The sequence below is a fragment of the Bombina bombina genome, chromosome 8 (genome assembly GCF_027579735.1).
Source record: "Bombina bombina isolate aBomBom1 chromosome 8, aBomBom1.pri, whole genome shotgun sequence".
Lineage (NCBI taxonomy): Eukaryota > Metazoa > Chordata > Amphibia > Anura > Bombinatoridae > Bombina > Bombina bombina.
The window spans coordinates 240537554-240553035 of NC_069506.1; the positions used below are offsets into that span (position 1 = coordinate 240537554).

The 15482-nt window shown below is 37.2% G+C and overlaps 1 protein-coding gene across 1 annotated transcript in view; it reads right to left on the reverse strand.

Annotated features, from left to right (window-relative positions):
• The window catches only part of LOC128639077 (serine/threonine-protein phosphatase 2A 65 kDa regulatory subunit A alpha isoform), a 72475-nt gene extending 60166 nt beyond the window's left edge, over nt 1-12309 (reverse strand). Inside the window, exons 1-5 of the mRNA XM_053691227.1 lie at nt 12174-12309; nt 7010-7100; nt 3457-3557; nt 2954-3186; nt 276-423 (exon numbers count right to left, since the gene is read on the reverse strand). Coding sequence (XP_053547202.1) covers nt 276-423; nt 2954-3186; nt 3457-3557; nt 7010-7100; nt 12174-12251 — 651 coding nt within the window. The 5' untranslated portion in view covers nt 12252-12309. The remainder of the gene's footprint in view (nt 1-275; nt 424-2953; nt 3187-3456; nt 3558-7009; nt 7101-12173) is intronic.
• Between the last annotated feature and the right edge of the window lie 3173 nt (nt 12310-15482).

Genomic DNA, 15482 nt, shown 5'->3' on the forward strand with positions numbered 1-15482 from the left:
AGCTGAAGAATAACTTACCAGAGAACTTACTATTTTGAGGTAAAATCTCTTCCTTTTTACATTGAGATGTTCTGGTGATATTTTACAGTTATACTGCATAACTTTCAAGTGCTTTAGCACGAGTATTATGTCCCTTTAAATTCACTTGTGCATATTTCAAATATTGCTTCTAAAAGGATGTTATGGTTGGCAAAGTACATATTTTTATAGTTTGAACAATGCTACAACAAATAAAAGCCGATTTACAATATTTTGAATAAACCATGAAATATTACCTGTTCATCAGATGCAAGATTAGAAAACATAGGAATTATTTCACTCTTCACATTTTCTAGCTCCAAGACTTTTGCAAATTCACCCAATTTGGAAGCAGCTGCTCGCCTAACCATTGGAGTGTCATCTGAGCACAGATTTCGAAAATGTCTGAAATTACAAGAATGTTAAGGCTATAGTATCAAACAATACATACACACAAAAATGTGCCAGTACTGAAATGCTGAACTATAATATTAATACCTGCTGGTCACATACAGTGGTTGAAGAATATAATTTCAGTTCAACCCCCCCAAAAAATAAATAAAACTAGTGGAAATTTCTAGCCCTAATCAAATGCAAACACAGAAGCTCTGCAGCTTTTGGACTTAAAATCTATCTGCTTTGTTCTGTATGGCTACAACTTAAAACTGAGGAACAAAATATTAATTCACTCCAGCATTCAAAGGCAAAATGCTACAGTAAATAAATGTGATTTCACAAATATCTGAAAATCTTCTAAACACACACTATTAAAAACACAATAAAATTGCTATTTCTGCCTCTTGAGATTAATATACAAATAACCAATAAAGTAATTGTACCTTTTGAATCCATTCTAACATATCAGTTAAACGGGACACAAAAAAAAAAACAAAAAAAAAACAAAGAGGGTTCAATTTGGGTGATTAACTTTTTACAACATAATCCATAAGAAGCATGTGATGTTGATGGCAACTGTCTGATGCAGTGTTTCTCAATTCTAGTCCTCAAGAAACCTTAATAGGTCAAATTTAACCCTTTGATGACTGCGCAATACCCTGTACATCGCCAGCCATTAAGGGTTTTCTTGTTTCTAATAGTGCGGGTCCTGTCACAAGCGGCGGGACTATGCTATTATACCCCCCCCCTTCTTGTCACCGGAAATAATGCTAACAATTCTCATAGAAAAATGACAAGCAACAGGGTTAAAGGATTAAATGGACAGTAAAGTCAAAAATTAAACTCATGACTCAGAGCATGCAATTTTAAACAACTTTCCAATTTCCTTCAGTTATCAAATTTGCTTTGTTCTCTTGGTATCTTTTATTGACTAAAACTAGGTAAGGCTCATAAGAGCTCAGGAGTGTGCACGTGTCTGGTACTCTATACTAGCAGTGTTTAGCAACAGAGATCTAAAGACACGTGCACACTCCTGACTCCTACAAGGCTTACTCTTCAATAAAAGACACAGCAAACACAGCAAATTCGATAGAAAAAAAAAAATTTGGACAGTTGTTTAACCCCCTAAAGACCAACGACGTACAGGGTACGTCCTACAAAAAAAAAAAAAAAAGTCCTTAACGACCGAGGACATACCCTGTAAGTACGTGTTTGAAAGCGGTGGAAGTGATCCTGATCGCTTCCAGACGCTTATGTTATTGCAGTGATGCCTTGATATTGAGGCATCCTGCAACAACATTTTAGCCATCTGATGCAGAGAGCCATTCTGTGGCCCTCTCTGCATTGGCCGTGATCGTTGGTGGGTGGGAGCCGGGTGGATAGCCATCGATGGGAGGAAGGCATAAGAGGGGGGTGGGATCGCGGACGGGTCACGCACACAAGGGCGGGTGGAAAGCTACACTATGGCACATTTAATTTTGTACATGTGCCAGTACCCAAGATGACGCACAATAAGGTAGAGGGGGAGGAATCCTACACAGCAGAATGTTTTTTTTTTTTTGTTTTTTATATACCTTATATAAGGGATATTCAGGGATTCCAGACAGATAGTGTTCCAATGTAACTATCGCTAATTTTGAAAAAAAAGTGGTTTGGAAATAGCAAAGTGCTACTTGTATGAATTGCCCTATAACTTGCAAAAAAAAAAAAAAAAAGCATAGAACATGTAAACATTTGGTATTTCTAAACTCAGGACAAAATTTAGAAACTATTTAGCATGGGTGTTTTTTGGTGGATGTAGATGTGTAACAGATTTTGGGGGTCAGTTAGAAAAAGTTGTTTCCCCCCATTTTTTCATCATATTTTATAAAAAAATGTATAGTAAATTATAAGATATGATGAAAGTAATGGTATCTTTAGAAAGTCCATTTAATAGCGAGAAAAACGGTATATAAATGTGTGGGTACAGCAAATGAGTAAGAAAAATTACAGCTAAACACAAAAAGCAGAAATGTAAAAAGAGCCTTGGTCCCAAACGGACAGAAAATGGAAAAGTGCTGTGGTCCTTGAGGGGTTCAAATTGTATGCTCTATCTGAATCATGCAAGTTTAATTTTGACTTTGTCCCTTTAAAGCACAAGTGAGATTAGAAATTGAGTCATAATGAACTAGCCTTAGAAGGGAAATACTTAAAATTTGGCCTGTTGGTGATCCTCAAGGACAGGAAATGAAAAACACTGATCTAATGTGTTTGAATGTAGTTTTTATCTATTAACAATTTCTGACATTCATATGAATAATTCTTGTTTTGTGTAATTTAATATTAAAGTTTTTTTCCCTCCACATACTTTAGCAAAATCATTAGTACAAACATATTTTTAGTCTAAGTTGACATATATTAAACTTGTAATTACTCAACAAAATGATTATATACACAACACAGATCTCTCTCTCCATATAGATATATAGATAAGTATTTTCTCTTTACAGTGAATAAATGCAATCCCATACTTAAATGGATAACTTCCTTCTATACTTACTGCCTAAGTTCAGCCTTTACAGTGCTGGATACCCTTGGATAGCATACACTGAAAAGGCCGCAAGCAGAGGTGCGGGAAGTGAACCAATCCCCGCTGGCCAGACGTTTTACCAGAGGTACAAAGTGTGCTTCAAGGTCTGAGGGCGAGTGCTCATGAGAAATTGCACGAAGAGATTCGACTGCTTTGTCCCTCACCACAGTCTCCTCAACGGTTGCCAGACTTTCAAGTGGAGGCTACAGGACAAATTGTATTCACAAAAAATAAAAGTAAAAAAAGTTAGGACAACTTTGTTTGTTTTTTTACCACATTTAGAAGTAAATTCTCAATGTAGTTATTCAATGTATAATTTTCTATGAAAAGAGGAATTTTAAATTAATTTAGCTGCATTGTAGAAAATCAACTAATCTATATAACCCTCACAGCTTATAAACAAAAAAAACAAAGGCATTTACTGCAAAACCATCTTACTTGTAAAGACAAGTAATCAATAAAAAGTTACATACCAAAAGGCAATGCACAAATTCTGGTCCACCAACCAGTGTAGTAAAGGTCCCCAGCTGTTCAGCCAAAGCCAAAAGTACTTCATCTTCATCATAAATTGTATCTGCAAAAAAGGAATTGAGACTAGCCATTAACAATTATTTAAAAAAGTACCAAGTCTTACAGATGCAAGATTAAAACTTAATTCAAAATATTAAATTATACCATGTTAGAAAGCAAAAAAAAAAAAAACATTTTAAAGACAACTGATCCACCCTTAAGGGACACATTTTTAACTAATAAGTATTTTGAGCACTCATAAAATCAGATCTGTTAATGGCCCCCTGGCCACCCACCCGGGCACATTCATTTTTTTCTTAGAAGTGGGTGGTACGGGCAATGAGTAGACTCCTCACATAAAATTAACTTTCTATTATGCATGCTTATACTTTGCCTGTTTGCCAAGCTTTCAGCAGAAAGCCTGAGCATTTAAAATGAAAATAATCCCCACATTATATTTTTTTTTTTTTATATTTATATATATATATATATATATATATATATATATATATATATATATATATATATATATATATATATATATATATATATATATATATATATATATATATATATATATATATATATATATATATATATATATATATATATATATATATATACACATACATACATACATACACACAAATATGAACTTGCACTCTGCGAATTAATAACAGTTGCAATTTTTGGCACCAAGGGGGGGAAACAAAGACTCCAATATGGTCAATTTCATTTTTGAATTCTAGAACAAGTGTCTCAAAGGGAGATGCAAGTCAAAATTAAACTAATGAATCAGAGCATGCAATTTTAAATTTTAAACAACTTTCCAATGTACTTCCATTAACAAAATGTGCCGTTTTATATTTACTCTTTTTGAGTCTCCAGTTCCTACTGAGCATGTGCAAAACTTCACAGAATATATGTATATGCATTTCTGATTGGCTGATGGCTGTCACATGATACAGGGGGGAGTGGAAAGACAAATTTTTCAGCTATTGGATTATTTTATGCATTTGTCGATTATGCAAATCTACAATATTTATTGGAATAAATATATATTTGGCCTCACTTATTAGGCGAGGGAGAGAATTTGTGCACATAACGACATTGAACGTGGCCACCAGGCCCTGGAGCTGCCAGACATTTTATTGTTACGCATTGAAAAAAGTGTGAATAACTTCTCCTGGATGGTAATAGATCTAATAAAGAAAAAAACCTAGGGGTGGAGACCGGGGCAGAGAACTCTACAAAAAGAGGGGTATTTTGGATATACACTCTAGGGACAAGACAACTCTCAGGTCTTAATAGACAGATTTGATTATTTTTTGGTGAATTACAAGGGTATATATTTCATTAATTAATTTATCCCTAAGAGGTATGCAAATACCTAGCTATTTTTAGTATCAATATCTCAAGTCCCTCCTTTGGCTTAGTGGATATTAGACCTATACATGAAGATATTTTAAATATACCCTTCATATTTATTATAGATCTCTGTCAAACATCTTTTAGAGGAATATATCTATACGTTATTCTCAGGTATCCTCTTTTAGGATAACCACTATCAATTATTATTGTTATTGCTATTTGGTAATGCTTTTTAAGAATCACATTTTGACATAGTATTTCAACAGTTATAAAGTTAAGATCTATTCTTTTCCTCTGCATATATATGTTCTAGTTACAATATATCATGTTTTTCCACATGTCCCTCCAGTCTAATCATACAGGTGTTATAGTGTGGGATTATACCTAATCTAAGCAGTCTTAAAATGTATATCGCTTTCAGAATTAATATATTGTATATTTCACTGTATTGTCAGCTTGACTGAGACAGTGGCGCGTGTCTATAACCCTCCCTCTCCATTGGCCGCTGGGATGAACTTCAGGATCCAATCATAACGGTTAGTGTTTTTAAAGGGTAATAGTACAAGAGGCTGACTATGGTAAATGAACAAGGCTCTATTGGAGCTGAAACGCGTCAGACGTATGACTACCTGAAGCTATTGTTTTTAAGATTGACATTTTCAAGCTCATTACACGGTCACATTTTTTTGTTTATTAAAATTGAGTTGCTTTGAGCATTTCCCCTCTGTTTTTGATAGAGATCTCTCTCGAGCAGTTTAAAGTGAAGGTACAGTCTCATGAACGAGTGCCCGGTTTTTAAAATTACTATTAAAAAACAGGGGCACTTTCAAGTTTACATTGCAGCAGTTTTGTTAGAATACTTACCTTTTTCTTCTTCCACGCCGGACCAGCAATCACCTGACCGCTTCTTCCTGCTATACTTACACAGCAATGACAAAACAGACTTCCTCCAATCACGGCATGGCCTCAGGAAATGTTTGCTCCGGGGCAGCCATGATTGGAGGAATCCAGATTCGACATTGCTGACGTAAGTATCGAGCAGCTGCGGTTGGGGGATTGCTGGTCCAGCTTGGAAGAAAAAAGGTAAGTACTTTAACAAAACCGCTGCAATGTAAACTTTCCTAAATGAAAGTGCCCCTGTTTTTAATAGTATTATACTTTAACAGCAAGTGGTTTATTTAAAAATAAAGCCAAATAAGACATTTAGAAATAACAGATTACAACTTAAGACTTGCTAATTCCCAGGTGCTTTTGTTACTCATACAGCAAGATGAAATGTCCAAAATGCACAACTTAAAACACCAGAGTTAAAAGGGACACTGAACCCATTTTTTTTCTTTTGTGATTCAGATAGAGCATGCAATCTTAAAGGGACAGTCAACACCAGAATTTTTGTTGTTTTAAAAGATAATCCCTTAATTACCAATTACCCAGTTTTGCATAACCAACAGTTATAATTATACATGTTTTTACCTCTGTAATTACCTTGTATCTAAGCCTCAGCAGACCGCCCCCTTATTTCAGTTCTTTTGACAGACTTGCATTTTAGCCAATCAGAGCTGTCTCCATGGTAAATTCACGTGCATGAGCTCAATGTTATCTATGTGAAACACATGAACTAACGCCCTCTAGTGGTGAAAAACTATCAAAATGCATTTAGATTAGAGGAGGTCCTCAAAGTCTAAGAAATTAGCATATGAACCTCCTAGGTTTAGCTTTCAACTAAGAATACCAAAGAACAAAGCAGAATTGGTGATAAGTAAATTGGAAAGTTTTTTTCGGACTTGACTGTTCCTTTAAGCAACTTTTTAATTTACTCCTATTATCAATTTTCTTCGTTCTCTTGCTATCTTTATTTGATAAAGAAGGCATCTAAGCTTTTTTGGTTCGGAACTCTGGACAGCACTATTGGTGGATGAATTTATCCACCTGTCAGCAAGGACAACCTAGGTTGTTCACAAAAAATGGGCCGGCATCTAAACTTACATTCTTGCATTTCAAATAAAGATACCAAGAGAATGAAGAAAAATTGATAATAGGAGTAAAGTAGAAAGTTGCTTAAAATTTCTTGCTCTATCTGAATCACGAAAGAAAAAAAAATTGGATTTAGTGTCCCTTTAAGAACTATACTTTGTTCCATCTTACCAGTCAGGAATGGAAGAAGTTCACTGCGTGTTCGTTCAACTCCCAAAGCCAATGCAATAGTAGAAAGCTTCTTGATGCTGTTAAGACGAAGCTAGAAAATAAAAGTAAATTGAGAAAATTGTGGGATACAGCTTATGTTGCTAACCAGTAAGCTTGCTGTGCTCTGTGACCAGTTTTAAGTTTATTAAAAGACAGTTTTTAATTATTTAGGACCACTAAACATTTTTGAATATCCCTGACTTGAGACATGAAAGTCATTATCAACTTCATGAATCAGTACAAAAAGGAAAAATTGGTAATATAAGTCAACAGGAAATTTGTTTAAAATACGTGCTCTTAGTATCCTTTGTGAAGGTCACACCTAGGTAGGCTTAGCGTGAACATGCACTGCACACTGTGTGGCAGGAGTGTTTGGGTTTCGGATACCTCTGAATGTGATGGCCCTTCATGCCAGTTGGCTATTTTTTGGAGCCGAAATCTTGCACAGATTTTAGTGTGTTGCTGTTTCACAAGTATAAATTTGGCTCTGAAGATAGCCTGCCGGCACAAAGAGCTGCCTTATTCCACATAATGGGAGGTATCCAAAACCTCTGAATGCACACTACACTGAAGAAATGACATTTTGCTACAATGTAAAGTAGTGAGTGTATATACTATACAACAGTGTAAATTTGCTGTCCCCTCAAAATAAATAATGTTTAAACCGCTGGCAACAAAAGTGAGTACACCCCCTAAGTGTAAATGTCCAAATTGGGCCCAATTAGCCATTTTCCCTCCCCTGAGTCATGCAATTAGTTAGTTCTACAAGGTCTCCGGTGTGAATAGGGAGAAGGTGTGTTAAATTTGGTGTTATCACTCTCACACTGGTCACTGGAAGTTCAACATGGCGGGAAATATAAAAATATAGGAAAGTGCTAAAAAGCTGGTTGAATGTGTGAGGGGACCAATGTGAAAATGTTAAAAAAAAACGATAAAATGTGGCAAATGTTTGCTAAAGTGAAACAATATCAAAAGTCCAGTGTACTGTGTTTTATTTGGGATAAATATATTTAGATTAATACCGTGCAAATAACGGTTAAATAAATTGATTTTTAAAAAAAAGATTTTACTAGCGTATTAAAAAGTTTATACACAAAGATAAAAGGATTACAATTGATACCAAAACTTAATAAACACATGTAATATCAACAGTATAACATCATGAAGGGTTCTGTAGTAAATACCAATTGATAGATATGTAGCAATAGAATGTTACAATAGTTAGTAACTGAGATAAACGATAATTTAACAATATTATGCTGATATAATTGGAGCGCTACATGAATTTTAACCTGTAGACGCTACGTAAAAAGAATCAATGAGCTCAAGCAATAAAGTGTAAAAAGCGCGTTCACGACATCCCTCTCCATCGCGCATGCGCTAACCGGCAAACCCCTTCTGAATTGCGCAAATTAAATTACTGAAAACTAACAGTTCAAACCAGCTCCACTAGCCCTGTGCCCCCTTACCACACTTCCGACACAAACAGCGATATCTGTTTACTTCATGTGTCCGTGGTATCTCTACGAGGCTGACGTCCCTGTGGAGCTGGAAACTCTACTCCTCTTTTCGGGGGGGGGGGGTGTTCGTCTTGGCCAATCACTAGTCAATGCGGCAACGGATCCTGCTCCAATCACGTTTTCATCGGGCGGCTCAGCTGATTCCAGGCAGGTACACAAAGAAAATGTTAGCCAGATAAAGGATATATTAAAACTCAGTCTTTATTAGCATCTTTAAAATTGCAGTCTTTGTAGTACTGCAACAGAGTAAAGAAATCACACAAGCACACTGGCGTAGCACAGAACGGGTTAAGTGTTTCGGCTTAAACAGCCGTAGTCATAGCCTGATTTCTTTACTCTGTTGCAGTACTCAAAAGACTGTTGAATTTTAAAGATGCTAATAAAGACTGAGTTTTAATATAGCCTTTATCTGGCGAACATTTTCTTTGTGTACCTGCTTGGAATCAGCTGAGCCGCCAGATGAAACCGGGTAAAAGTAATTTCCTCACCGCTTGTAGCCGTATTGTCTGTAGGAAGCCTAGTTCTTATTTTTTCAAGATAACAGTACGCATGCGCGAATCTGGAGTGCGCATGGAGTCAAACATGAGTAAAGAAAAAATATAGCGCATGCTCATATATTAAAGGAGGCGAATGACGTTGTTTGACGGCCGCCTAACGGCCAGATTTTTAATAGGCTAACATAACGTGATCCACACCGGGAAAAAAAAAAAAAAAAAAAAAAATCGGGTTGAATTTGCAGACCATCAAACAGTGAGAAAAAAGGGCATAACTTTTTTTACACTCATAATTAAAAAAATTGATGAATTAAACTCGTATTTATTTTGAGGAAAGCATATTATTCCGGATAGAGATGAAGGTAACTTTACCTTCACTTTAAGGAATTGGTTGGTGATCAAACGGCTACCGTTTGATCACCAACCATGTACAGATAATTGTTATCCTTTTCTGAAAGGTTTATCTAGATAAAGCTCAGTAGCAGCAAAAAGAACCTAGGTTCTAGCTGCCGATTGGTGGCTGCATATTTATACCGATAGTCATCAACTCATCCATGTGCTCAGTTAGAAACCAGTAGTGCAATGCTGCTCATTCAACAAATACCAAGAGAAAGTAGTAAATTTGTTAATAGAAGTAAACTGAAAAGTTGTTTAAAATTGTATGTTCTACCTAAATCAAGAGACAGTAACTCCCTCTCCCTGTGTTACTGAATTGGTGAAGAGGCTTTGCAGCAGTCAGAGAGGGGTTAGCCACAGTTAGATTTTTATTTAAAACACCCGTGATGTGTAGAAAGGATCCAACAACACTAAGTTAAATTTTATGTGTGGCAACCATGGGGTGTTGAGGCCTATACCGGAGGTGTTTTTTTTCTTAACCTCTTAAGGACATGATGGAATTTTTCCGTCATAAAACAATTGAACAAACTGAAAGCTGTGTCCTTAAAGGGTTAAAGACCTGCACTAGAGAACTGCAGAATACAAAACAGCAAAAATACTATGAACCAATTTATCAAGGAGTACTAGAGTAATCAACTAATGATATCTGTAATCCATCATTTGGTCATTTGACAATTATTTAAAAGACATGCAAAAATAAAAATAAGGAGTAAGCCAAGCATTTTATTTCATCTTTTAAAACAGATTTTTACCAGATGTAATGGAGATGCGCTTTTAACTATTCTAGAATTAGTGTTGACATTAAGGGCCATAATAGAAGAAAATGACATGCTCTGTTTAATAACTATTTCATTTTAAGAATAAAAACCCTTTCAAAAAGGGACAGTCTACTCCAGAATTGTTAGTTTACAAAGATATAATTCCTTTATTATTTATTTAACAGTTTTGCATAACCAACACAGTTATCTTGATATACTTTTTACTTCAGATTACCTTGTATCTAAGCCTCTGCAGACACTCTTATTTCTTTTCACAGACTTGCATTTTAGCCAATCAGTGCTGACTCAAATAACTCCCCCATGGGAGCAAACATGTTATCTATAATAGCACACATGAACTAGCGCTGTCTAGCTGTGAAAACTGTCAAAATGCACTGAGATAAGAAGCGGCCTTCAAGCCTTCAGAAGTTAGCATATGAGTCTAACTAGGTTTAGCTTTCAACAAAGAATACCAAAAGAACAAAACAAATTGGATAAAAGTAAATTGTAAAAAAAAATTTAAATTGCATGCCCTATCTGAATCATGAGTTTTATTTTGACTAGACTGTCCCTTTAAAATGTTGTTTTTACCACGGCATAGGGGTTAAACACACAGTAGAAGTACCACTCACAACCCACAAAGCACGGCTGATCCTGAGTTGAAACGGACGCTGATCCAATTAGCAGCGCTAGTCACACAGCTGAGTCGTGCGACTAGAGCTGCTAACTGAACCAGCAGATTGTGAGTGGCACTTCTGCATACGTCTGAAGCACTTATGTGGCAGCAGAATTTAATTGGAGAGTTTTTAACTTTGTATGAATCATGAAAGAATATTTTTGGGCATTGTGTCCCTTTAAAGGGACATTAAACCCAAAAAAATGATTTCATGATTCAGATAGAGGATACCATTTTTAAAACGTTTCCAATTTACTTTATTTTATTTTTTCATTCTCATGTTATTCTTTGTTGAAGAGATACCTAGGTAGTGTGCACACATGCCTGAAGCACTAAACGACAGGAAATAGTGCAGCCATCTAGTGCCCCTGCTCATGTATAACATTGTTGCAAAACTGCTGCTATAAAGTGCTGCAGACACATGCACACTCTTGAGCTAACATTTCTGCTTTTTCACAAAGGATAAAAAGAAAACTAAGAAAAGTTAATAGAAGTAAATTAGAAAGTTGTTTAAAATGTTATGTTCTATCTAAATCATGAAAGAAAAAAAAATGGGGTTTTGTCCCTTTAAATATGGATCATGAACTAGCATTTTAAAGAGTCTGCTCAGAGAGTTGGCAGTGTAACTGCATCAGTAATTGATCAGTTTACATAACACAAGCCACCATCTGTTATTTGAGCACACACTGTTTTTAGAACGTTGGTGACTGGAGCATATTTAAGTATGCTTCCCTTACACCTGAATAGTAAAAGCTCTCGCAAGTGTTCTAGCTTCACTATAAGCATGTTGGCCGATTCAAATATATTGCAAATAATTAAAAGTAAAATATATTTATGTTCATTTGAATTTTGGCTGGGTCATCCCTTTAATCTTGCAGGTGTCTGAGCTAATGAAATACTACAATTAGCTACTTACACCAAGTGAAGTTACATGAATAGACTAAGAGCTGGTATTTGGGATTGGTCGGGACCTGTAACCCCATGCGCCTGCCATATACTAAGCTACTGTGTTAAAATAACATTCATAGTTACGGAGGAGAGAAAAAGACGTGTTACTGAGCAAATTATTTAAGACACCTACTTAATATTTTACCCTATACCCCTAACAGGTGATACATTCTCACTTACAGGAAATATCTCATTAACTACGCCAGCTTCCATGTTATCATAGGCCACATTCAGCTACCCAGCATATAAAAACAAATACTACGGCCCTAATATCCCACCGCCACAAGAATGGGTGTGGCCAACATCCCCTCCCCCGGGTCGCTTATGTCTAACCTGCACATCCTCGTTGCGCAGTTCATCAATTAGCACGGCAATAGGGTATAAGGAATCGTCTCCGTCTGCCGCCGCCATCTTGTATCTTTTCCTGTCAGTGAGACTAAATTAAATGGGCGGGACGGGGACGCATACACATAACTTCAGGGGCTGGGTCCCACCTATTAAATGACGTCAGGTCCCACCGACGTTTATGACAAAGCTGGTGAGCTAGACGCTGTTTCCTAGACACAGTTGCTAAGGGGGAAAAAATCTGATGATGCGATGCGCAGTTTTATGACGTCTTTGTTAAAACGTAGTGGGTGCGCTGCAAGTGTTGGTCTCTAATGTCTGCCACATTTTTGTTAGTAGTAATGACGATATCCAATACATTACCGAAGCTATATACTTGAGACGTCACATGATATGCAAATTAACGAGCTCAATGGAACATTGTTCATAGTTAGCCATCCTGAAAGATTTGTTTTCTATTATATAAAAAAATTAGTAGAAATCTATGTGTGTAGTTTGTGGAAGTTTATGAGCACAGTTGTAGGGACAGTGACGGTGTACACCAATTTTAATATAACTGCATGTATTAGACACTACTATAAAGATGAATATGCACAGATGCTGATCTAAAAATCCAGTATAAAATATTTTAAAATTTACATTACATAGAAGATCCCAGTTTAGCACTGTTATTGAGGTTTTTCTGGGACAACCAGTGAAAGGGGCTGGGAAAACACGAAAAGCACTTTCCCCTTCCCTGCTTATGAAAAGACAGATTATTACACAAACTAGAGCAGAAGGAGTCTGTAGACATCAGTATATGTCTGAATTTTAGGGTTGCCACCTTCAATACAAAAAAATAAGGGATGCCTGCCGCAGCGGGGGCCACACCCCTCGGGACCATGATAATGACCACAGGCCCGATGACATGCCAGTGGTAAATCACAACTTAACGGGACACTTTCATTATTCAGATAGAGCATGCAATTTTAAACAACTTCCCAATTTACTTCCATTAACAAAATGTGAACACAGTATTTTTATATTTAAACTTTTTGAGTCACCAGCTTCTACTGAGCATGTGCAAGAATTCATTTGTGATTGGCTGATGGCTGTCACATGGTACTTGTATGCATTTGTGATTGGCTGATGGCTGTCACATGGTACAGGGGGAGTGGAAATATACATAACTTTTAAAATTGTCAGAAAAAAAATCTACTCATTTGAAGTTCAGACTAAGTGCTATTGCATTGTCTTATTATCTTGTATTTGTTGATTATGCAAATCTACTGTGTTGACTGGTTCTTTAAAACATGTTTTCATAAAAATATTAAGATTGATTCATGGATATTATAAAAAATATATCTGCTATTGAAATCAGTGTGAACAGATGCACTCAGTCTCTCTCTATCACAACTCAAGTGGTCATATCGTCATAGCTGAATACATAGCTATGACGATAATAAACATAGGCCAACAAAGTTTGACAGTCAGACAACCATAAAAAATAGGTTTTTGGAGGAACTTGTGAGATGTGAACCATATTTTATTAACTTAATAAATTAACAGAGTAATAACTTATTAACTTTAAATTAAACAAATGTTTTGATACTCAAAAAAGTCTATATGAAAAAATATATATAGTGCAGGAGACTTTCAAAGGATCTTCCATGAACATCATGAACATAGTTGCCAACAGTCCCTGATTTCCTGGAAATCAGGGCCGGCGCTCCCACTAGGCAATCTAGGCATCCGCCTAGGGCGCACTGCCGCCTAGGGCGCAGCCGGCCACGACCCGGGTTCCCCAACTTGCAGCATGCTACAACAAATATGTCAGAGTCAGCAGCCTGCAGGTCGGGAGAGGGCTAAAAAAAAGGTAAGTGATATTGTCAAACTGGGTGCACCGTGCTGTCAAATTCTGGGTGCCGCCAATATCTATGGATTGTGTATCCAATCCACCTTAAGGCAGCTGCTATCCCTGAGTTACCACCTTAAGCAGCACAGGCTGATGACATCACTCCCTGGAGCCAGGCTCAGTAAAAGAGTATCAGACTTATTTATATCTTTTGCTTTTAAGAGGATTTCCTATAAGCGTCTAGGATATTTCTGGTAATGTGAAATATAAGAAAAGGTTGTATTTGTATCAGAGGTGCTATCTCACATCGGATGATGTAGACTTAACCCCTCTGAAGTTATTATGTGCCAAAATGAGAGTTGAGGTAGAGACACAAAGTCAGTTTTAACTCAATTAGGCAGGAATGTATTATAAAACATAGATAGGTAAGTAATGGATCAGGCATACAATGTCAATACTTGCAACAGTAATTGTATAATACGGCAAAAGCCCAGCATACAACCTGACTCCTAGTTCCCTCTTTAATGAGAAGTCCCTTGCTGCAGAGATTAGGAAGGCTGTTGAGGCTTGTGTGTATGGAGAGTTTAGGCATACAGCGTCTCTCTGTGATGTGAGCTGAAGCGGTAGTTCCCTCTGAGCCGTGACCGGCAATAGCTGATGACGTCAGCGGGTGAGACACAGGCAGCGTCTCACACGCTGTGATGCACAGAACTGACAGGACGATTCAGCAGAGCGTCAGGATACAAGGGAGTAGAGCTTGGAGCCGGATTGGCTCAGGATTCACTAAGGTTAGTGAAACAATAATCCAGCAAAAGGAATGGTAATTGAGGAGTTTAAATAGGTTAGAGAGGATTTAAGGGGGCCAATAGGAAGAGGCAAAAGAGGATCTGACACATCCCCCCCCCAAAGAACCCACAGCGAGGGTTCAAGGACTAGGGCGATCCGGATTCCGGCGATGAAACAAAGTAACACAGCGAGGTGCTGATACAGAGGAGGCAGGTTCCCAAGAATCCTCAGTATGATCATAGCCTTTCCAATGAATCAAGTATTCCAAGCGTCCTCGACGGCGTCTGGAGTCGAGAATAGACTGGACCTCATATTCCACTTCCTGGGAGACATCATGTGAAATGGCATTAGATGGTAAATGACTGTTATGACATGGTTTGATCAGGGAGACATGGAAAGTGGGGTGAATCCTGTACGAATCGGGGAGTTTAAGGGTGACTGTTGCTGGGTTTCTGATAGCCAGAATTGGGAATGGACCAATGTAGAGTTTACTCAACTTCCGCGATGGGGTGTGCAAGCGAAGGTTTTTGGTAGATAACCAGACTTGCTGACCAACCTGGTACTGAGGTTGCGGTGTGTGTCGCAAATCATAGAACTTTTTATGGGATGCTTGAGCATGCTTGATGTTGTCCCGGGCAACAGCAAAGGTTTCTGAAATATCATTGACAGTATCGTTA